At 36.8% G+C, this 24,282-nt stretch overlaps 2 protein-coding genes across 2 annotated transcripts; both read left to right on the forward strand.

Annotated features, from left to right (window-relative positions):
- The first annotated feature begins 1,696 nt into the window (after positions 1 to 1,696).
- On the forward strand, positions 1,697 to 4,970 carry LOC118822919 (NACHT, LRR and PYD domains-containing protein 12-like). Its single transcript, XM_036592248.1, has 5 exons — positions 1,697 to 1,703; positions 2,076 to 2,085; positions 3,351 to 3,524; positions 3,894 to 4,067; positions 4,946 to 4,970. The coding sequence occupies exons 1-5, from the start codon at positions 1,697 to 1,699 to the stop codon at positions 4,950 to 4,952; spliced, it is 372 nt and encodes a 123-aa protein (XP_036448141.1). The 3' UTR covers positions 4,953 to 4,970.
- A 2,124-nt stretch (positions 4,971 to 7,094) lies between these two features.
- LOC118823006 (interferon-induced very large GTPase 1-like) lies at positions 7,095 to 22,310 on the forward strand. The gene is made up of 4 exons (XM_036592367.1): positions 7,095 to 7,274; positions 11,331 to 11,479; positions 13,570 to 13,598; positions 17,188 to 22,310. The coding sequence occupies exons 1-4, from the start codon at positions 7,267 to 7,269 to the stop codon at positions 21,904 to 21,906; spliced, it is 4,905 nt and encodes a 1,634-aa protein (XP_036448260.1). The 5' UTR covers positions 7,095 to 7,266; the 3' UTR covers positions 21,907 to 22,310.
- Positions 22,311 to 24,282: the final 1,972 nt, after the last annotated feature.

The following is a 24,282-nucleotide window of genomic DNA, read 5'->3' on the forward strand; positions in this document are numbered from 1 at the left end:
GGAGAGTCAGGAATGAAGCTGTGTTCTGATCTACTGCAAGATCCACACTGTAAACTAGAGAAACTACAGTGAGTAATGGACAAATTAGGACACTCAGACACAATACATTAAACCCCTGTGCCTGTGCATGTTGTAGTGAGTGCCAAAAGCCCAGACATACCAAAATGCATTCACATGCAGTACTGTGTAAAAGTCAGTCTTTGCCTTTATTACAGCTTCCATTTTTTCATTTGATTGCTTACAGTTTTCCAAAGAAATCTGCAGATGCATGTTCAATGTTGGTGGTCTACTATATTTTTAGATTTCCAGAGAACTCCATTTTTAAAACTACTGTTTTTCACTTGTTTCATTTACATTTTCCCTTCTTTATGCAAATCTATTATCTCATCTCCTTAGAAAAATGTCCTTTTTCCTTTTTAGATGGGAGAAGTGTGAAAGGCGCCCAAGGTCTGTTTGGGTGGTTGCTTGAATAATGTGCAGCATAATGTCAGTGACATCTTTAGGAACAGCTTTTATTGGTGTGACACACCTGTTATTGTATGACACACCTGTAACTCTTAAGACTGGATGTAAAAGTTTCAGTAGTGTGAACAAAGGTGATGAGTGGACAAATACATAGATTTTCTACTGTACTCAGTGTGGAAGTTTTTGAGTTTTTCTGTTTAAATGTTTCCTGTTGTTTTTCCAATTGTGACTAGAAATTTAAAAAAACAAAGGAGATAAATAGTCTACAGTTTTTGCACAGAACTATATAAAAAGATAACTTTGCTCTCTACATTTGTGTTTCTAAATGCTGAAGCATAAGTGTAAATAGTTTTTTTTTATTATATACTGATATATTTCAGTGTTAGGGAGGAAGAAGTTAAATCTCCAGTTTCATCTGTGAAAGAAAGCCCTCCATCATGCTTAAATAAGCAAAATCTGAACTATAATAAACCAGGAGAATCAGGTGTGAATCTGTGCTCTGCTGAACAGAAAGGTCTACAAAATATACAGTGAGTTAAGAACTGTCTCATCATATGAACAAATAAATTAATATACTTTAAGGTGAATAGAACTAAACTTTTTCATTTTTTCTTAGTAGGCTATTTGACCTTTCACACTCAGGAGAGCTGAATCTGAGCTACAAAAAACTAGGAGACTCAGGAGTGAACCTGCTGTCTGAACTACTAAAGGATCCACAATATAGGCTGGAGAAACTACAGTGAGTTACTGTCTTACATTGTCTTTACACACACACACACACACACACAAAATATTACAGACATACATAAAAAACAATGTGAAACCTTTAAGACACAGAACTGATTGTTGCTCACATGTGTACCTTTTCTATACTTAAAATTTATTACATTTTGGTTGTTTATTAGTGTGAGTGTTTGAATTCCTTGTCTGCTGCTGTTTCTTCTCCTCTCTCTGCCTCACTGCCTAAGTCTGCGTTGGTGTAATATTACAGAGGAAAACTGTGCAGTTCTGGCTTCAGCCCTCAGTTCAAACTACTCAACTCTGAGAGAACTGGACCTGAGTCACAATAAACTGCAGGATTCAGGACTAGAGCTGCTCTCTGTTGGACTGGGGAATCTACATTGTAAACTAGAGAAACTTAGGTGAGATCACTGCTTTCCCACTGTTGATGTAGAACTCTTTCTCTGTCACATACACATACAATTTAAAAATAGTACTCATTTTTTAACAAATGCTTAGTCCACTAATTCATATCAAAGTGAACACATCAGCAATTGTTACAGAACAGTACAGAGAATTTTAGAATTTATATTTTGAATCAGCAGAACATGGATGTAAAATAACAAACCACTGATGTGACATCAAGAAGGCATTCATTTCCTTTCCCTCTCTCTTTTAACAGTAGCCTAACTCTGTCTCCCTATTTGTCCTTAAGTTGACAGTTATTGTACATACACACATGTAACTTTAATGTAACTTTAATTTTTCTTTCAACTTTGCAAATAAAAAAATTACTTTTTACTTTTTGCTATTGTTTTTAGTGTTATTCTTATATTTCTTTTTTTCTATTTTTTTCTAAGATCATATTAAGATTATATTGGTGAATGGAGGAACAGCAAAGTAAGAATTTCATTATACAGTATAACTGCCTATTTCTGCTGTGCATATGACAATAAAACTCTTGAATCTATTAAATGTTAATTAACATTCAACATTATTTTTTACTTTCTATAGCCTGCATGTTAACCTTTTGACAACTGGTCATTTTTTGTAAGCAGTCTAGAAAAAACTCACCTCAACTTGGTAAATTTCAGCCATGACTGGATCTTCAAACTATCTAATTTGGCAGGAAAACCTGTCAACTCTAATGTGCCACATATCATTATATAGAGCTAATAAATTATAGAGACAAACTATGTATATAAACGACGTGTAATAATCTATAAAGAGTAGTTCATTGTGAAAAAATTAGGAGGCATGAAATGATATTGTAATAACAAAATCAAAATGTAGACAGTAATCAAGGGATTTACAAAGACAATCTATTATGTCCAATTGCTTCTATCATTACTATTTATGACTCCTGTGTTTGATTTTGGTTTTCCTGGAAATTCAATGAAAACCAAAAAAGGAAAATCTTTCTGTGTGGGCACTACACATGTGCCAATATTTGGTAATTCAATATGCCACAATATCAAACCCACTTGGTAACATTATCATGGAGGCTCTAAAATACCATCACTTCCATTCAAACAAGTTGCAGTTTCACCATGGCACAGTTTTCAGCTTCAGCTTGACCAGAAATAGTTCTATATAATAGTGTATAATAATAATACACCAGTAAAATGCATTTATTTGTTTTTTAAGGCAATATCATTATAATACTTTACACTGCAATAAAAAGTTGGGTAATCATGTTTTTTTTATACCAACACATGTCTAGTGGGCACATCATCCAAACAGCCAATGAATGCTAACAAAGTAGTACTGCTAACATCACATATTCGGTACACACTTTTTAAGAAAACATCATGGAATGTGCTGGAATACTGCACACTGAAAGACGCTCAAATCAAGAAGGTAAACAGTTAGGTTCTTTGAAAAGGGAAAGACAGCAACAGAAGACTGGCAACCAAACTGTAGGTTTGTTCCTACCAGCTTATTTCTGTTTTTTTTTCTTCTGTACCCCCTGCCCTCTATGAAACTCAATGTAAATCTCTAAAAGTCCAGGAATAAAATAAATAAAATAATAAGAATAAACATGTTTTGTCTGTTACACAAGTTTAATTTGTTTAATTCATAACGTAGTTTTGCCTACTCATCTGCCTATGATTTTGTTCTTGTATATATGTTTGTCAAATAATGTATCATTATTTCTCTCCCAGCCTGCGTGAGTGTAACCTCACAGAGAAAAGCTGTGCCACACTAGCATCAGCTCTCAGTTCAAACTCCTCAAATCTGAGAGAACTGGACCTGGGTAACAATAATCTGCAGGATTCAGGAGTGAAGCTGCTCTGTGCTGGACTGAAGCACCAAAACTGTAAACTGGAGATACTAGGGTGAGATATGTGTAGAACATGCACAATGCGTAAAGATTGACTATGATGTCTATGATGATGGTGACTTCTATTACTGAAGTGAGATCATTTTCTTTTTATTTGTGAGTTTCCTTTGCACATACATCCACCCACAGACAGACATTCATCTTCTACATGTCTGCCACACAATTCTGATGTGTATGTGAATATAAAAGGACATATAAATGTAACAGTTTTTTTGGCAGTTTTGTTTGTGTTGTGATATACAATTTTGTTGTGTTTGTGTGTGACAACTTTTGAGCAGTTTGTGGGATACCCTTTATTTCAGTTTGTACGTTACGTTTGTGCATGTGTATGTTGAAAAGTAAATGTGAGGACTTCTCTCTGCAGGCTGTATAAATGCTTTATTAGGGAGGAAGGCTGTGCTGCTTTGGCTTCAGCTCTGAAATCAAACCCCTGTCACCTCAGAGAGCTGAATCTGAACTGCAGTAAACCAGGAGAGTCAGGAGTGGAGCTGCTCTCTGCTCTACTGGAGGATCCACACAATAAACTGGAGAAGCTAGAGTGAGTCACTGACATACTTGGCTTTTATGTCCAGCCTATGTTCCATTTCACAAACCATGAAAACCATTTCAAAGATCATCCAAGTACAAATGGTAGCTTGAATTTTTACACTTCTGCTTGATTTCCAAATTGAGTCCACAGGTTAGTGCAGAATCAGCTAAGCAAGGTACTTGTTTAGTTAGCTGGCTCCTTAGATAGGCATCTTGGCCAAAAAAGGTCAAACAGTTTTAAAAGCACTTGCGGTGTACATACATTAGTGTTTAGTAACGCATCATTGGTAAAACTCACAGAAGGTTTACTATTTTACTTATGTTAGACACTGTGGTAGGATGTCAGGATTACAGCTCAGACTGAACATTCTGAACAGAGAGCTCTGACATCTGAACATTCTAGAATGGATGTGGCATCCATTAGGAAACTTCCCACATTCTCACTCATGTAGGGACACCCTTTACAGCACCATGTCACATCTCTACTGAAAAGGCCACTTTTTGGGACACTGTCATGTAGGGGCAGCAAAGAGGGCACTTTGTAATGGCACCCTTTTCCATTAGAAGGGTACCCATAGGGAATGTCATTTAGACCATTGCAAGTGCACCTTATTGGGCACTGCATCACATTTTCTCCACTAGAAGGGCACTCATTAAGAGAAGTCATCATATGTTTTTGCGCTACAGGGTACATCATCATAATTGATTGTACAAAGGGGCACCTTAGAGGGCAGTTTTTTCCATGTGAAGGGCAGCCTATAAGGCGCTTTATTGAGGCTTTTTCAACCATGGGGGCACCAAGGGGTGGTTGTTAATAAAGTTTGCATGTTGTGTCTGACTGTGACTGTGAGAAGTGTGTTCATGTCTGTCTTATTTTATGTTTTCCAGCATCTGAATACGACCTGCACTTAACCTGGTATGAGCCTCACACATTGGAGGCTTATGAGGACAGGATGCTGTCTTATGGATTCAAGACGTTGTCACATACATTTGGTCCCTTATTGGTCAAATCAGTGAGCACAGATGCAGCACAGGGAATTGCATTTTTTCCTGTATACCAGTGACTGCACCTTACATAGTAAATCTATCAAACTCCTCACATTTGAAGACAGCCCTACATAGTTTAATGGAACAGAAGGTGCTTCTCCTCCTCCTTTCAAGGCTTCTGATAAAAACAACACTCTCAAAACCAGTGGAAATGTAGATTGACTCTAGAGATCAACACTGTAGATATGACAGTCACAGTGTCCTTCATGTTCCTTATCTATATCTGTAACTAACACGCACATAACACTGCTTTGCTGTTTCATGATAGTATGAATTCTCATAAGGTTTGGAAATATTTTCATCAGTATTTTATTATGATTATCCAGACAGTGCACAACATGGCAAGACGAAATAAGTTGTATGTCTGTTACCTCTATGGCCATTTTTAAGCATGCAAGCATCCTTTTTAAGCATCCTTTTCTTTGGGCTATTTTAGGTAGAATGTGGGGGGGTTGGGTGGGACTAGTTTGTTTGTTTGACACTGGCCAACCTGGTGTTTGTCTTTATTAAGAACATACTTCTTACAACATACTTCTTTCTTATTCATCCCATACTTCATCTGTTTTGTCTTTTTCATTGTCCCATTTCACATACCATTAGCGATAAACATTGCATATCCACTATTTTACTCATTCTGTTGTGGCCCAACCACAGACAGGGTCATAACCGAATTTGGGTGCTTATTCAGGATTTGAACCTGGGACCTCTTGCACTGAAACAAAAATCATAGCCCTAGACATTATGACTGGCTTTGCTTAGCAGGTGTAATTCACATAAAGTTTTGCTATATAGAAGGTCTGTCATATGAATAATGTACAGTTTCATAGAGAGACTATGAAAAATCCATATTCTTGCACTGTTGTACCATTTAAGAATTTACAGGGTATGGTAAATACTGTAAATGACTACTTTTTTCCTCATATTAATTATTCTGTATTCACGTTCCATTGTTATGTAATGCAATAGCATCATCTAGTGGCCATAGCAAGAACTCTAGTAAAGAGTAACAAAGAACTTCAGCTATTATTTTCATGTTCTAGTGTTTTTTTAATCTTCTGTTTGTTGATTACAGAAAGCAATGGCTCTAAGTTTTCTTAAAATGTAACTTTATTATATCACATAGTCAGTAAATGAATAAATAAATAGCAATCGGCCATGTATTATCCCTTTCATGTCAGTGCAAATGTCAGCCTTTTATTGCAACATTGTTTCAAAATGTATCATTATTTTAGGGAACATTTATGATCACATAATTACAAGTTACATGCCTTTTTGTAAAACAAATGTTATAGTAGTGCTTTACATTAGACATATTTCTCTTCTGTAACAAGCCTTTACAGTGTTTTTTGTATTGTTTATTGTTTCACCACATTTTTAAGAATAACTTCTGGAGATGCAGAAGGACACCTGTCTCCATCACTTTCTAGAAAGGGTTCAACTCACTGACAAAATGTATAGTCTAAAGGGACCATATTATTCTATCATACACATCCTATATTTCTGTTGTACTTGATCTTTTTCCATTTAAAAAACTTGTGATTTTAAGTACCACAAGTCATAATTCATTTTTATATTTTTACAAGTGTATTTTACAAGATATATATATATATATATATATATCTCAACAACATATGTAATTTGGCCAGAGGTGTTCAAACTTTTGCATATGACTGTATAAGTCACATATTACTGACTAAAATTCAGACATACTGGATACTCTGGATCCAGAAATTCTAGATACTTTTTACATGATTTCATTTTTCATTCTATTTTTAACGAAGCATTAAAATCAAAACTACAGTGTTGAATATTTCATTATTTTTTGTTTGCTTGACTTATGAAAGAAAACATAAATTGTACATTGTACACATTGTAACTCAATGAATTAACACATTTGGAGCCCAGTGTTGAGCATTGCTGCCAAGGGTCTGTTGCTTTAAGGGTCCTTCCCTCCCCCCAGCCGCCTGCACAGTTAGTCATGCATGTGCACTTAATGGCAGTAGGAGCATCTGCAGAAATGTTGTGTGTTACTTTGGCATTTTTGCCAATAAATCTTCATCGACACCTATAGATGAATATTTCTCATGTTTAAGTTATAGATTGTGTTGTATTTATATCGGATTACATTGGATTGTTCAGCAGTCTGGTGATTTTCATACAGCATGCCTGGGTGAGTTAAATGCACAGTAAAGTGTTGATAAATTTGTATTGAAAGTGACAGCTGTAATGTAAAATGGGTTCATAAACCTTATTTTGTTAAATGTAAGTGTTTAATTGTTTGTGGTGTTGTAAAAATGGTCTCTTGGAGAACATTTTATATTGTGAGTGGACACCCCATGTGAGCAGCCACACAGACTAAGGAAATTCTAGTTCACTGCACTTGTGTATTTCCTCATTGGGAACGATTGTGAAAGTTGGCTAAGTGTATTTCTTGTTTTGTTCTTATTTGAATAGTAGCCACTACCATATTTTTATATGATTAAAATTTCTTTGTCTTTAAAAACATTTCATATTCACAGCACAGAGCTGAGACTGAGCTTGTGTCAGACTGAGTTAGTGTTTATTGTTCTCTAAGAACAGTGTCGAAAGATACTCTTGGAAATCAAACGGAAAACAAATTCTGTTTTAATTTCTCATTTTTGAAGACATTTATGCTGGAGTAAAGAACCCCAAAGAGACATCTATTTTATGTTTTTTTTGTGTTGGCTAAGAATACTGACCTTCACATATTATTCATTCATGTAAAAGCTGACTTTTGACAGTAACACACACAGCTCAGTTTCAAATTCAAATCAGTGTATTAACAGATAGATCAGTATATAACAGTGATTTAATGTTTAATAAATATTACATGAATGAAACAGCTAATGTAAAAAAAAGCTAACGTAAATGCCTACTGTAAAAATAATTTTAATTTACGTGAACGCTGCTTATGCCTTGAGTAGATATACTAAACATACTTTTCGAAGGGAATTGGGGGGAAGATTAAAGTTTTGGACACTTATTTCAAATGCTGTTTGAAGTCAATCAATAAAGCAAACACAGCATCTACCAGATAAGCTTTTCCCAGCTCACCCTGTTTAATTATTTACTTTATTATTACTTATTCACAGCTGTGCCAACACGTTATCTCTCTGCACCCTTAGACTTGGTGACAGGCTAATATCTCTGGTAGGGGCATGTAACACTTTTCTTGGAGTTTTCAAATGTCAAAATCCACTAATAGTATCTAGATTTGAACCTGATTGAAAACCTGTGTTTTGAAGAGGGCCATCAACAAGCAAAGATGCAAGAAAATTAAGGAACTGAAAATGTTCTGCATGGTGTGGACCAAGAATCCTCAACAAGTGTTCTCCAACCTTGTTAAGCAGTTTCAAACCATTTTCCAAAAAAATGTGTCTATAAAGAACACTTTTTTAGTTCCAAAACACACTTTAAGAACAAAAACATACAGCAAAATTCATTTAAGTCTAAAATATCATTCATATCATGTGTAGTTTATTTAATATATTGTTTTTAGCCACAATAACAATATGTACAATAGGGTTGCAGTGGTATACCGATTGCACAGTATACTGAAAATATATCAGTATACTGGTTAACATACTAGGTACATTTGCTTATTATCAGTATTGAAAACAATGCAACTAAACGAAGAATCTCACCTGCTGTAATGGCCAGTAAGAGGTGTACTGTCTCTTTAAGATGCACCCTAGCAATGTACATTGAAGCATAGCTCTGCTGTGCAGTAGAGAGATAAAATTTGTGCTGTACTGGAAGAAACGCCATTACGAGGCTTTGTACTACTTTTACTTCATGTATGAATGTAGCCTACAGGCAAAGCCACGAGACCTGCTTTATACAGTCAAGTAGTTTATTAACTAGTTGGAATCTGCTCATTTCTCATCACCAAAGCTCTCTACTATCTGGGTTGGAGTGGAAGTTGGAAGCTAGGCTGACTCCTTTCCCCCTCCAACGCCTAATCAAATCAGTGTGAAACGTTTAAATAAAATAAAATGCGCTATCTAAATAATTTTCCACATCCCGGCTCCTGGCTAAAACTGCATTGTCTGTCCGTTTAGCAGGGGCATTTGCTGGGCACTTAATGCATACAATAAAAAAAGAAACAATATTTTAAATATAAAAGGTCACAATAAAACACAGCATTATGTCTTGCTCATTTTGTGTCCTGACAAACACTGTTAGAGGTTTGCAAAGCTCTACAATACCTTGTAAACTTTTTCAAGTGCAGGCTGTCAAGTGAGTGATTTTATGTACATTGTAAAAACTGATCTGTGGGTTAAAAAGTCAACCCACCTGTCGGTTGCCTAAGTAATGAGTCAGCAATATGCTACCAGTTCTGTTAACTTCCTATTTAGTGTTCAGTTAATCTGACATTTTAAAAACAGCTTACTTACTTTCATAAGTGTGAGTTTATTCCCTGTAGTTGATTTGCCTTTGCCTTTTCATTTACAGACATTTCACTCTTTATTCCTTTGCAGTCAAATTACGCACACTTTTTCTTCATGTGCACTTTCTGTCTTTATCTCTCTCTCTCTCTCTCTGTCTCTTTCTCTATCTCTCTCTTTCTCTAACATGCTGCATGCTCTCCCATTATCTCTTGCATGACCCTTCACCCACAATTGCTCTCTTTCTGTCTCTCTTTCCTCTATTGAGAAGAGGGATGAAAGTTTAGGTCTGTTTAAAATATAGCCAGGCAACGCATCTGCCGTTCTTAATCTCTGACATGCAGGCGCATACTGTCCCCGATCTGACCCCATAAAGAAAACACACAGCTCGGAGGGCTGACGTGAGTGGGTGTGTGTGTGTGTTCTTGTAGTGCTATACTTGTGAGGACCCTATGTGAAAAATGAAGACATTTTGCTGGTCCTCACTTGAGCATGTGTTGTTTTCACCACAATTACTTTTTTTAGTTGAAAACTAAAAGAGTAGAAAAATTGCCTTTCGGATACTGAGGTTAAGGTTAGGATTAGGTTTTAGGTGTAGTATTATTTAGCTACAGTAACACAAAAATCAATAGAAACCTATGGACGTCCTTATATGTATAGCAAGACAAACGTGTGTGTGTGTGTTAAAGATATATACAGGATCAGTCTGGCTGCTCCGTGACCCCTCCACAGTAACATGGCAACTATTTTGATAATTGGTTACAGCACTTGTGATGGCATTTCTCCCTATTTTCAGAATTTTAAAAAACAGATCAGTCAATTAATGGAGAACATAATCAGCAGATCAGTCCATAATGAAAACAGTCATTAGTGCGACACAATAGTTTAAAAGAGCTCCACCTCAACCAAAACCCTACAGTAAAATCCTGCTTTTAGTAATTATGAAATATTGTATACCATGAAACTGTGAAATACTGTGAAAATCTCAACCCTAATGTACAACAACATAAACAGTTGAGGAGAAGTGATACAAGTTAACAAAGGGAACAGCACACAATGCACTAACAACAGTGCTGGTTTTGCAGTTGGCTTTCTGCCAAGAACATACGCATTTGAACCAGAGGAAATGGCTCTGGGGCTGTACATTTCCTGTGTACATGAACACTGTAGCCTTGAGAGAGGAAGAGTCCTGCAACACACACACATACATGAGACTCTATATGTTTAGCAGTAAAGATCCTCTTAAAGAACAATTGAACTGAAACTATCCTGAATTGCAGTAGAGGATTTTTTTAAATAATACAAAACACAGTTAAAAAGTAACTTGATTACCAATGTAGTGTTACGATAAGCCACTTATTTACTCTTATTTACTAATTTTCTTTTTAATACTTTTACTTGTACTCCAGCAAATGATCACTACAGTAATAGTACTCTTAAGTAGAGATTTTGTGTAAGTCAGATGTGGTTTGTCAGAATAAGTGGAGAATTACCTAAAAGAATACTTAAACACACACACACACACACACACACACACACACACACACACACATTGAGAAAGAGAAATATTCATATTATAAACAGGAGAGGCCCTCAGGAGCAAGACAGCTACAGAGCATACATACTTCTTACGTTATAGACTTTGTTTACCACTCAGAGACAGGAAAAGCCACATTTCCTCTCTTTCCAACAAGCAAATCCAGTCCAAACTAGTTTAAAGTGTTTTAGCAGCAAAGAGAACCTCCTATCTAGTGTTTAGAGGGAAAGCAGTGAGGTGAGTTTCAGCTACCAGAATTTACCTCCTGATTGATATTTAGATGGAAGATGGATGCTCAGTCTCCACGTCGCAACACTCCTGACCGGACCAGCGTTACAGCTCAGAGAAGAGGAACCGCCTGTGTTCCCGTGATCGATGGAAATAATATTCAAGGCTCTGTGACAGTGAACATAAACAACATATATAGAGGTAAGTGATGTAGTCTTTGTAAACACTTTAAATCTGTTTGTCCAGCTCAACATTACAAATGTATTGCAAGCTGTACTGTTTGCAACAGTAGATATAAATTGCATGTTCTACACAGAGCTGGTCTACTATTCTCAAAATGGTAACTTTACAGGTGGAGGGGAAAAATATGAGTAATAAGTAATTTGATCCATTTCTATTTGTTCATTCTTTTTGAATGTTTTACATCATTTGAAGGATAACTGGCAACACCAGTTAAAAAATAAAATACAGATACAAACTTTTGTTTAGACAGTGAAATATATGTAGTTTTATGTATCTTCTTTGATGTTTAAAACAAAAACAGTTTATTTAATTGCAGACAGTGTGTTTTGGTTGTGACAGTTCTTAATGCTAAGTACTGATTTCAGACTTTCAAAACAATAAGATCTAAATGGCTCACCATGTGCCATGAGGGACAGTTCCAGTTCCTGCTCTAAAATGCGGTGGGGAGGCTAAAATCAGGCTCCGCCAATGGACTGAAACTGTTCTTAAAAAATTAAACTCATGATAAATGATGTAAATCTTTCAAAATCATTTTAAAAGAAATTAAACAGATAAAAAAAGCTGCAAACAAATTAGAGATTAGGAGTTAGGACAGACACCTCCCCACAGAAAATATCCTATATGTAATGATTTTGCATACATTTAGCTATTTCCTATTTACTATTTCTATTAATGCCTTGAGTTCAAATAGATATGTTTGAGATAAATAGATACACAGTCACTGCTGGACTGAGAATAGTACACCAACCAAAAATACCCAGCAATCTGCCAATATAGTGAGATAATTTGATGCAGAGCACTGTAGAAGTAAATTCCACAAAGTAATGAGTAATGTAATCCTACTGATTTTTGAGAGAAGGCGCTTGTAATTGATTTGTTTTTTTGAGTAATCCACTGGGGTGAGGCTGTATTGAATAATCATTCCGATGGCAAATAACAGCTATTTTTAAACATGTACAGTACATCTAATTTGTATTGGGGCCCTTGGCTGATGTGACTCTAGCCAGCTGCCTATCTTTGCCTAGTGCAAGGACCCCCCGATGTAAGAGTATATATTAGCAGTGCTGGGGACAGTCTACAACAGCTGGCTCAGAAGTGTAGTAGCAGACACCATGTCTTCAATAACAACAGTCCTGTTGACAAGGATAAGTGAAACAGCCATTAGTAAAGACAGACCATCTGGTGGAACTGTTGTTAGCTGTTGGTGGTAGATGGTACTCCAATAAAGACAACAAGATGGAAGTTTTCGAAAGAAGACAGAAGCATCAACATTTAGAGGACAAACCAACAGACTGATGGACTGTGTTAAAGTAACAAACAAAACAAGAAACATGTGGGAAAACAAAGTACAATGGAGACATTTTCATGTGACACCTGTTGCACTAATAACCATTTTAAAACCTCCATAAAGTGACTATTTTATTAAAACTCAAATGTATACAATACTCATCTAGCTGAGTCCAAAGCAAGTAATGGAAACATCTTTACAAACTGCATCCTTTTCTAAAAACACACTCACACTCAAACTAGTTCAAGATTTTAAATAATCTCAATAATTCTGTATGGATAAATGTACACTATAGTACATTACTGTACACAGCAGTGGCAGCCATCTTGAAGCATTTTTCTGTACTTTTGTCCATGTTTGCAGATCAGAAACCACATAATCAAGCCTATCACTGATTACGTAACAACTCCACACCGTTTTAGGAAAAGTGTGATAATTTAGACACAGAGTTTGCACAGTGCTAACTGTTATTTGTTAAATACATTAGCCTTAAAAGTCCACTGCAAAATTATAGATGGAAATTCCATAAAACGGGTATTTGCTTTATAATATAGTATCAACTATTTTTAGAGTAAGGGTAATTGTGTAATAAGGTTTTTGCTGAACTCTCACTAAAAGAGTCTTTTAAAAGAGTTTTACACAGCTTACTACAGAATAATATGGAGTTACTTGTTCATGGTGTAGTATTGGTTTTATGTAAAAATTTAATTATTATATTTTTCTTCTTTCTGCATTTTTCTCCTATCTACTGATGATACAGGTGACAGAAGTACAGGGGCTGCTGGCCAGGTAAGTGATTTATAAGTTCATAAAAAACTGCATGTGTTTCAGCTACGAGTATTCGACTTTCAAAAAGATTATTCAAAAATCTATTATTTAAATGGACTACTAATGAGTTTTAACCTTTTCTCCATGTTTAGTTTCCCTGAACTAAATTTGCCTTTGTCTTTTTTCACATAACAATCAGGCCAAAAATATATTGTATTTTAAAAAAGGATTTCTACTCATTCTACTTCAGTTTTCATCAATTATGTCAATAAACAAATAACAGTAAAACAGAAACACTTGAAATGTTATGTCAAATGACTTCATTATATTATTATTATTATTATTATTATTATTATTAACGTTACACTACAAAATGTTTTTCCGAATGGTGCATGCAATTACACATTTTCACCACAGAGGTCCAAATCCCCAAAACTTAAATAATGCAGTTGTAAATTGATATACTGGCACATGCCTACAATGCAGTTTATACCATATAGACCAGTTGTTGTTTACAGACTCTCTGTAATCTGTATTTTATGATCTATGCAGTTGAGTGTTCTCAAAGTTATGACCATACGATCACATGCTTAAACAAGTGTATTATACTTATAAATGTATAAATGTAATTTGGGAGAAAAAGACGCCCCCAGGATATGATATAACCCCCCTAACACTGTTTATTTTGTCTCCAAAGGGGTTTTCATAAAGCAGTTTTTTTCAGTTAGCCAGATAACTTAAGCCCAAAAATGAAAACTGTCCAAAAATTGTGATTTATGCATTTGTTTTTATCTATGAAACATATATATATATTAAACTTATATTTACATTACATTATTTAAGCCAACTCATTATTTAAGAAACTCAGTAGTGTCAGGATTATGGTCCTTAATGCAGCTTACTGAAAAACTCAACTGAAAGAAATAGGTGACACAGAAATATGGTAGCTCTGTGTTTAGCTTACAGCTCCTAAACAGAATACAGCCTAGCTAGAACATATCCATCTAGTCTGCTGAAGCATCTCTCCTACATCAACGACTTCTTTTAGAATACAAGACCATGCACTTCAGACTGAAGAAGAACACAAATAAGGGAATTTCTAATAACTTAATTAACCTAAAGTTAACATTTTGACTTTCATTCATTCAAAATTCATTCATTTTCTAAGTTGCGTATCTGCCTATTATTTCGTTTCAGTGAATGTGTACTCCCAAGGGCTTAATTTGTGATGGGGAATGTGATTTTGAGGGGGAACTGAATCAGAAGCAACACAGGAAAATAACTGTTGCACCATTTAAGGTGCAATGGAAAATTTGATTAAGAAGCTGCTGGCAAATAAAAAGTCAACATCAGCTTCGTACATTCACCATCATCTTTCTGTCTTTTCTGTAAACTTTGCTCAGCTCAGGCTGATCGTTTTGGTTTCCGTTGTCATCTAAAATCAATATCAACTAGCAGTTATTTTTAGTTGGTTTAGCTAGCTTCAGGGCTGAGGTAGTTATTATTTTAATCCTATGTGCCCAAAGTTTCCAAAAATCATCAAAAAGTATTATTGTAAAATATATATATTTTTAATTAATTTAAATAGTACCATGAAAATTCTTTTCATGTGTAGTGCACTACTCTTTGTGCATACCATTATGTCTGTTATAGTTATCTGTGTACCATGGATTTTGCATTTTATTTGAAAGAGTAAAAAATAAAAATAATAATAAAAAAATATATAAAGCCACACACTACTAACATGCTGTCATTAAAAGCCTATATTACTGTTACCACAGTTTTTGTGTTCAGTGTTGAATTGGCCTTGAATTAGCTCAAGAATGCAGACTGACTTCTTTAGAGCTTGAAGATTAGGACTTCAGACTTTGGACTTGACTCATGACTCAAGTGTCAAGATTTGAGACTAATTTGTTACTTGTGACTTACTTGTGAACTGTTCCCACCTCTAGTTAAAACACATGCAGGTTGAGATGCAAAGCTGGACAGAAAAAGAAAAAGAGTTACAGGTCTGAGCCCCAAAGCAGCCTTTTTAACTTAAAGAATCATCTAACATAGTACTGATGTTTTTACAAACTGTTATATCTCCTGCTTGGTGTGTGTCCCAGTGTTAAATCTCACTGTTAGACACTGAGCATAACACAGTGGTTACTGTGCCATATATCAACAGTGTAGGTCACTACTTGGTTCTTTGGCATAAAGTTCATCCAGAGCATGTGCTTCAGTGGTCTTAATAAATAAATAAAATTTAAAAAATGAAATAAGGCAATCATTTTGCATGAAGTCATCATTCACTTCACATATAGGCAAACTTTTTGCACATAAAATGAAATGTTTGATGTTTTTGCTTGGTTCAAATTGAATAATAATAACACCATTAAATTAATATACATCATATTGTAAAATTAACTGAATCACAATAGCCGCTCGATTAATTGATTAAAGAGACATTTCAAGTATTTCTATATTACTGTTATATTCTTTTGTCAGGGTCACAATGAAGTGGAATCTTTCATTTTAAAATATAGTACTTTTATTGCAGTTCCTTGGTTAATAACACAGCTTTTATAAGCAATTTAAAGGACAGAAATAATTTCACACATAAATTATATGTTATTTAAGAGTTAAATGACACTTTATTACAACAAATATTAGGGGAGCTTCTTAACCCTTTCCCACAGAAGCCATTAAACACAACTGCCTTTTTTGGAGAAGCCTCAGTTCAGCCTTGAATTTTTATTAAAATATTTGAAAATACATTTTAATTATATTCTAATTTAATTTTTATTTGAATATTAATGGAAATATTGATTTCCATTCCACCAGTGCAATGGCCTCTAGTAGGCCTTGAGAAAGCTTTAGAAAGGGGCTCTGGTAGCAGGGCTTTTAAAGATTTATTTTATGTATGTGTGTGTGCTATAAAAACAGAGCTGCTTATTCCTATTTATTTTCCCTAACTATGAGTTGGTCTATAATTTGCCATCCTAAATGATAAACTAATGCCCTGACACATTTCTATTTTACAGTAAATGTCCATCCTCATTTCCTCCTTTCTCCTTTAGTTTATAACAAGACCCATAACATTCAGTCATATTCAGGCTGTTATAGGACAAAATGTTGACAAAATGACTGGAATGTCTTGAGCTTTATTTTTTTTTTCCTCAGCTGCGAGATCTGTTGTTTTGTAGTTCAATTAATTGTTCTTCAAGGTGACTATGTGATTGTTTCTAAACATACCAGAAAGCCTGAATGTTCCAGTGGTCCTTTGGTGCATCACATTCACTGACTGACCCTGAATCTCTCACTGAATTTGATAATGTTTTCATTGAATCACACACTAAGTTCTATTAGTGTATGTGTATGTTAACTTCTCTTAGGTTGCATTTTCCATACAAGAAGTTAAAAAGAATAAAATTGTATAAATGGCAAAGGAAATAATTCTGCTTCTCAACATTTGCCTCATAATTCACATCTGTTCTGATGAATATAGTGGAGAAAAACATGAAAGCATTTTGTGTTGTGTTGTGATGCCATATTACAATCCAATGTAGTTATTATCAGGCATAAATTGTGTCATGGTTGCAACGTAATTCTTAATTCTTTTTCATAGGATGGTGTAGGTATGAAGTCAGCAGATGGGACACAAAAGAAAGATTCAAGTATCAAAATTCCAGACCTCATCTACAGGCTGAATTTAAGTCATTTCTATCCCAGTAAACTGACAACTGCAGATGCCTTCAATATAAACAGGACTTCATTTCAGAAAGAAGAGCCCCAGTCAGAAAAGAAGCCGCTGAAAGAGAAGGACTTGGCTTTTGTGTATCTACATAAATTGCTGACACTTGATTACAGAGCCAGATCCTTAACCATTCTTAATGAATGTGTCACCAGTAAAACAGGGAAAAGATCTGCTGAAAACAAAGATTTTTATGCTTTTTTGAATGATGAGTGTGAGTATACTGATAGTGAAGATGGAAATACTCAGATTCACCCAATGGACGTCCAGATGGCAGTTTTCCACTGTGCAGACAGTTTCCTGAGGCAGAACATGGTGACTAAGCTCTCCTCCTGCCAGTACGCTCTGCCACTGCTGGTGCCCAGTCCTACATCTGCAGACATTGAACTCCCTCTCTGGACCTTTCGGCAGATCAAGAAGACCTGGAAGTCAGTTGGTGGTCTCAGCACATCATTGCCAGTCTGTCAGATTAAAGCTCCAATGGTGTTTTTCTGCAGGCTGGGCTCTGTTTCCACTTCCAAATCCCAGCTGCTGAATTCTGTGATTAACCCAAAGCACGACACCTTCTTCCACAGAGACAGCCCAGGCAGCATCAAGAACCACCAGTTCATGGAGGGGCTGGTAGAGATTGCCTGGTACTGTCCTGCAGGAAACACTGATGACCTTTTTAGTGAATGCATTGCATTCTGCAATCTTCATGGTGATGCTGTAAAGAACAGAGCACAAACTGACTTTCTGAGTGAACAAGCTACAGTCAATGTTGTCTTGATGGAAAATATAAAGAACCATAATGACAAAGACAGAGAGATGGTACAGAAGCTCCATAATTTGTCAAAGCCTTTGATCTGCCTTATGAGTGAACAGAAAGGTACAAATACAATGGGAAGTGGAGACAACATAAAATATAAAATAGGACTCAGAGACAGAAACCAGGCAGAATTACATGAAGAACTGATATCAGTGATCAGTACCTGTTTGCAGAAATATAATTCAGCTCACACTTTCAGTCTTGAGGCAAACAGAGAACTGGCTAAAAGTTTTGGGTTCAGAGTTGATGAAGACAGTCAGGAATGCCAGGCAGGAAAGACTGGAGCACTGGAGGTCATAAAGCTGCTGAAAAGAGAAGACATCTCCCAAATCAAGGCCAAGTTCCTGCCCTGTCAGGGGAAACTGTGGCAGGAGTGGAGTAATAAGAACAAAGAACAATATCGCTTGTATGGAGATGTTGAACAGACCAAGAGCAAAATACAGGAGCACATGAAATCAATACGGAATCAACAAAGGAAGACTTCGCTTGACTTAATGAAAGCTGTTTGTAAAAATTTAACCTCCAAACATATTTCAAAGAAAATGTACTTTGTGAGATGGCTTGGAGTCTACCTAGACGTCTCATTTTTAGAGAAGCTTTCAGAAGTTACTCAGCAATATTACAAACAGTTGGCAGACCTGCAACTTTTGAAACAAAAACGAAAAATAACTGATGATTTCAGGAAAAAGCAGGAAGAACTTATAAAATTATCAGAGAAGGTGGATGCAGTGACGTTTGGTCTGGAGCACATAGTGAGAGAAATGGCTCAGATTTATGAGGCCTGGGCTGAATGTCCTGACAAAATGACAGCAGAGGTTTCTACTCTCCCTGTTGTGGCTGCAGACCTCCTGATCTCTGGACATCCACTGGAGCTGATGGATGGAGATGCTGCTCATGTCCCCTTGACCTGGATACAGTCTGTTCTGGACAAGGTCACTGAGAGACTGGGAGACCAGAGAGTGTTTGTGCTGTCTGTTCTGGGTCTGCAGAGCTCAGGAAAGTCCACCATGCTGAACGCCATGTTTGGGCTGCAGTTTGCTGTGAGTGCTGGCAGGTGCACAAGAGGAGCTTTCATGCAGCTGATCAGAGTGAAAGAAGAGGTTAAAGAACAGCTGAACTTTGACTTCCTGCTTGTGGTCGACACAGAAGGGCTTCAGTCTTTACAACTGGTGAGCAAGCAGTCAACACTCCCTCATGACAACGAACTGGCCACTTTCGTCACTGGTCTTGCAGATCTGACCCTGATCAACATCTTTGGGGAAAATCCAGCAGAAATGAAGGACATCATTCAAATCGTAGTTCAGGCATTTCTAAGAATGAAGAAAGTAAAACTGACTCCCAGCTGCATGTTTGTTCACCAGAATGTTGCAGATATCAGTGCTGGAGAGAAGAACATGGAGGGAAGAAGTCAACTGCAGAAACAATTGGATGAAATGACTCATTTGGCTGCAACTCAAGAAGTGTGCAGTGCAGAGTATTTTACTGATGTGATCAAATTCAACATACAGACAGATGTGCATTACTTTGCCCAGCTGTGGGAGGGAAACCCCCCCATGGCTCCCCTAAACCCACGTTACAGTGAAAATATTGAAAATCTCAAACAGGCTATTCTCAAAGCTGCAGCAGGAAAGAAATGTCTAAAACTCTCAGAGCTCAAAGTCCGTATTAAAGACCTGTGGACTGCAGTGCTGAATGAAGACTTTGTGTTCAGCTTCAAGAACACTCTCGAAATATCAGTATACAGGAGATTGGAGGTCATGTATGGAAATTGGACCTGGGAGCTCAGGGAAAACATGCTTTTTATTGAGAACAAACTGCACAACTGGGTTGAAAATGGAAAAGTTGTAGCTATTGATCAAAGACTGATTCATGAAGAAATCAACAGTACGTTCTGTGCTGTAAAGAACAAAACGGAAAAATTCTTTACTGAAGATAAAGATGCTGAGATCCTTTCACAGTGGAAATCAAGAACAGAACAGAGAATTAAAGTTGTACATGACAGTCTCATTGAAGCGGCTGCAAGAAAAATTAATGAACTTCTTAAATTAAAGAAAGCATGTAAAAAGCTAGATGAGAAGAAAACCCAGTATGAGAATGAGCTGTTCAACAGGAGTAAAGATTTGGCTTCTACACTGAAAGATAAGGCCATGAATGAGCTGAGCCTCAGGAGAGAGTTTGACTCAATGTGGGGAAAATGGCTTTCAGATCTGAGGGCAGAAACGCCTCCAATTAAAGACGTCAACGTAGAGCAGGAAGTGATGAACATATTGAGTTCGTCTTTTGAACGTCGCACCATTTATTTCAACAGAGACAGTAGACATTACAAATGGATTTATAACAGAAGAGATTATTCTGACTATGTAACAGTGAAGAAAGGCATGTTTGGCTTTTCATCTCATAGTTTGGACACCAAAGATCATGACTCAATCAGAAAGCTAGTGCAGCAGACAGTGAGAGAAGCTGAGGAGATCATTAGAACTAAACCAGTGGACAGAACAGGCTACAGTGACGCTTACACACAGGAGATTGTGAACTGTGTGAAGAAGAGAGTGGCAGAGTTTAAAGCTGAGAAATTCACACTGAAGAATGAATTCACAGTGGATCTGTCTCTGTTTGTCTGTGACATTGCAGTAAGAAAGTTCACTGATCTTCACAAGGTCTTCAGAGAGGCTAATGATCCTGTGATTTACCTGGGAAATAAGAAAGGAGATTTTTTCTCAATGTTTAAGAAGCAATGTGGAGGAGCAACAGCCACTGCTGTATTTGCAGACTTTGTCTGTAACAAACTCAAGTCATCTATCCTGCAATCTGTCTATGATCAAACTGCCATTGATGCAGCTGGAGAAATGAGGGCAAATTTCCCAGCATTCAGTGGAAACAGGTCAAACCTGGAGAAACACATCCTGCAGGATTTGGCAGAAGCTGAAAGCTTTGAGCGATTCATCACCTACATCAAGAATCCTAAGATACACTTTTCAGATTTTATAGAAACAAAATTTAAAGAGCAAATGCTGGAAGGGAGAAACCCCAGAATACTGGAAATTCTAAGGAATGCTGCAAACATGAAGCAGTCCAGTGTTTCCATAGCCATCCAGAAGGCCACACAGGAAACTAAATACAAAAAAGATGTGAATGAGTGGCTAAAGAGGTTTTCATTGGAACTCGAAGGTGAGGTGATATTTACTGTGAATGATGTTGAAGGAGCTCATTACCAAGAAATCAATGACACGGACTTTTTTGGTCAAGTGATGAATAAAACCCTCCAGAGTGTTTTTAATGAGACGACCAGCCGCTTTACCCACAAAACTTCAGTCAGGATGGACATGTTCAGACAGAGTCCAGAAGATATTCTGAAACACCAGTTGTGTGGGTGTTGGGTTCAGTGTCCCTTCTGTGCAGCTATTTGTACAAACACCATAGAAGGACATGATGGGAAGCACAGTGTTCCTTTCCACAGGCCTGAAGGAGTCAATGGGTGGAAGTGGTATAAGACAGAGAATCTGTCTGTAGATACCTGCACCAGTTCAGTAGTGAGTGATGCTCAAATAGTCCTACCAGATGAAAAGCGTGTCCCTTACAGGAAGTACTGGGAAGCTGGACCAGAATATGCTTGTTGGAGCATCACGCCTGACGCTTCAGAACAGGCCTACTGGAAATGGTTTGTGTGTCGATTTCAGAAAGACCTGGAGAAGCACTACGGCAAAACTTTTAAAGGAAAAGGAGAGATTCCTACAGCCTGGAGCAACATCACTAAGAAGAATGCCATAGAAAGTTTAGATAATTAATTCTAATGTATAATGGCCAGAAACCAGAATGCCAGGAACATATGATCTCCAATATAATTTTAATTGCCATTATTATATTTCTTTCCTTTGTTCTTTTCTCTTGATAATCATTTCTGGAAAGAAGAATTGGTCTTAAATATTGAATGCTGAACCAGCAGGAAATGTAAACTTATATCCAATACCCAAAAGAATATAAACATCATCTCATGGTTTCAGGTAGCTTCTGGAAATGATGTCTGATGGGTCTTAGTGATTCCTACCAAGCAGCAAGGATCAAAACAACAGAATGTCTTAGATATCAATTAATTTGTGACCCTTAATGTACAGTGTTACCCACTATCTAGCCACTACAATGAATTTAGAAGAAGATCTACAAAACCTATGAACTCTTGCCATGTCCAGTGGAAAAAAGTTGGCAAGCTGGTATTTTACTGAGAACTTTTGAAAGCACTGAGCCAAAGCCCCACCACTTGACTAAGTTCAGACCACTTATTTTGTTAAGAAAAAAACTTTCCCCTTAGCTTGTACAGACCACTGGCACAAAGGCTTGAATAGACAGTCAGACTCAATGGCAGAACCAAATAAAAACTCCCAACATCTCTCATCTCTAAAATTAATCTCTGAAGTAAAATCTACATGTTTCAAGGTGTGGCATCACCTCATGGCCTTGATACATCAGCTCCAGTGCAGATAATTGTGTGCACATCTTAACACCCTTCATTTACATTTGGAAAGCTCATAAAAAGGGGGACCGGGCCTGCAAGCTGGTTGTATCTCACTTGGCCAAGATGGATTTGACTTTCTGGGATGAATTGCAAGAGGGAAAGCAGAGCATCTCTGAGGATTACCTGGAAAACTGACTGTATGAATAAAAGGTGTATGTCAGCCACACCACATGAGATTTTTCATGAACATTTAGTTTGTCCCATATATTTACATGAATGACAGACCATGCCCTACTTAAAAAATCTCCATCTTAGAGACTTAAAACCACCTGCAAAGAAGACAAATACCTGGATTCTATGTGAGCCAAGAGGATGTAATCTGGTGCCTGGTGGTGGTTTATATACAAGCCACCATATCTGTGCACATTTGATCCAAGTCTGAAGGACCTTATTAGATCCTACTGGTTACAGACTCTGAAAATCAAAGACGTGAGGCTGCATTAACACACGAGAGACTACAAGACAACATGCTACTGAGTGATGTGCTAGTAACCTCTCCTCACTAGCCTACGCATGCCTGTTCTACATGGTGTAATGCTACATACAGGCCAGAAGATGGAACATTTAAGCTTTATAAACTTTATTAACTTCCTATCCTAACAAGACACTTTATATATAGTATGTCTACATAAACATTCTTGTCTTATATAAACACAATGTTTTATTAATGACAGTTCAATGCTGAAGATGTATTAATGTTTTACATTAATTTGAAGTACTAGTATCTCATAACCTACGCAGAATAGATGAGTATTATGCAATGATAAAATTCCTTCAAAAGGAAGAGAGTACCCTGGCAACCTGTCCTGCCTTCCACCTGATGAACGCTGGCATAGGCTTTAGTGTAATGTATGATGCTACGATCCTGGGGGTGTATGGTGTTTGTTTTGTGCTCTCTTTCTTGTAATCACTTTTCCCTGGGGTTGGTGTCTGGAGGGCTCTGACTGGGTACAGCAGGGGGTGCTCTAGTTACTTATGGGCCGGTGAGGCTTTGCAGAAGAGAAGGCTGTTCCAGTGGTCGCACATGTGCCATCAGCCTCCACCTGACCAGACCAAGCACCCAAAGCTTTGTTTGTGAACTCATGTGTTAGCCTGTTGTATGAGTTGCCTAAATACTTGTAAAGCTCTCTTTATGTAGGTAAGGGGGTGAGTGCCCTATGTTTTTTTGTATATTGTTTTCTCCTGGTTTGGGACAGGGAGGTAGCTTTAACATTGTAATTTCATTTTGCGTTAGATGAGTTATCTTTTTGGTTTCTAGTTTGTTTTGGCATTACCTCACCCCTGTAGTTTTCTCTACATTAAGCTCACCTGCACTTGACCAGTTTAAAGCTAGACTTACCGGCTTTTATAAGATGGTGTCATTGTCTATGTAATAGTTGTGACCATTTTACAGTTAATTATGCACATGAGGAGAAAGAGATTATGTCCTGTCTGCCTTTACTTTACTTTTATTGATTAACCTTAGTTAACTATATATCTATTGATTTGCTGTGATTAGCTCTATATTCACTTTGGTGCAAACTTCTATAATCTTGTATAATTTTTAAAGTCAGATATGCTGTTACCAAGTATGTGGTTTCATCCTAAAACAGGGATTAACTGGTATCAGGTATGTTCCAAAGGGTTTGACCTTTTTCCTAAGAACAGTTTG

The sequence above is a fragment of the Colossoma macropomum genome, unplaced genomic scaffold (assembly GCF_904425465.1).
Source record: "Colossoma macropomum unplaced genomic scaffold, Colossoma_macropomum, whole genome shotgun sequence".
Taxonomy (NCBI): domain Eukaryota; kingdom Metazoa; phylum Chordata; class Actinopteri; order Characiformes; family Serrasalmidae; genus Colossoma; species Colossoma macropomum.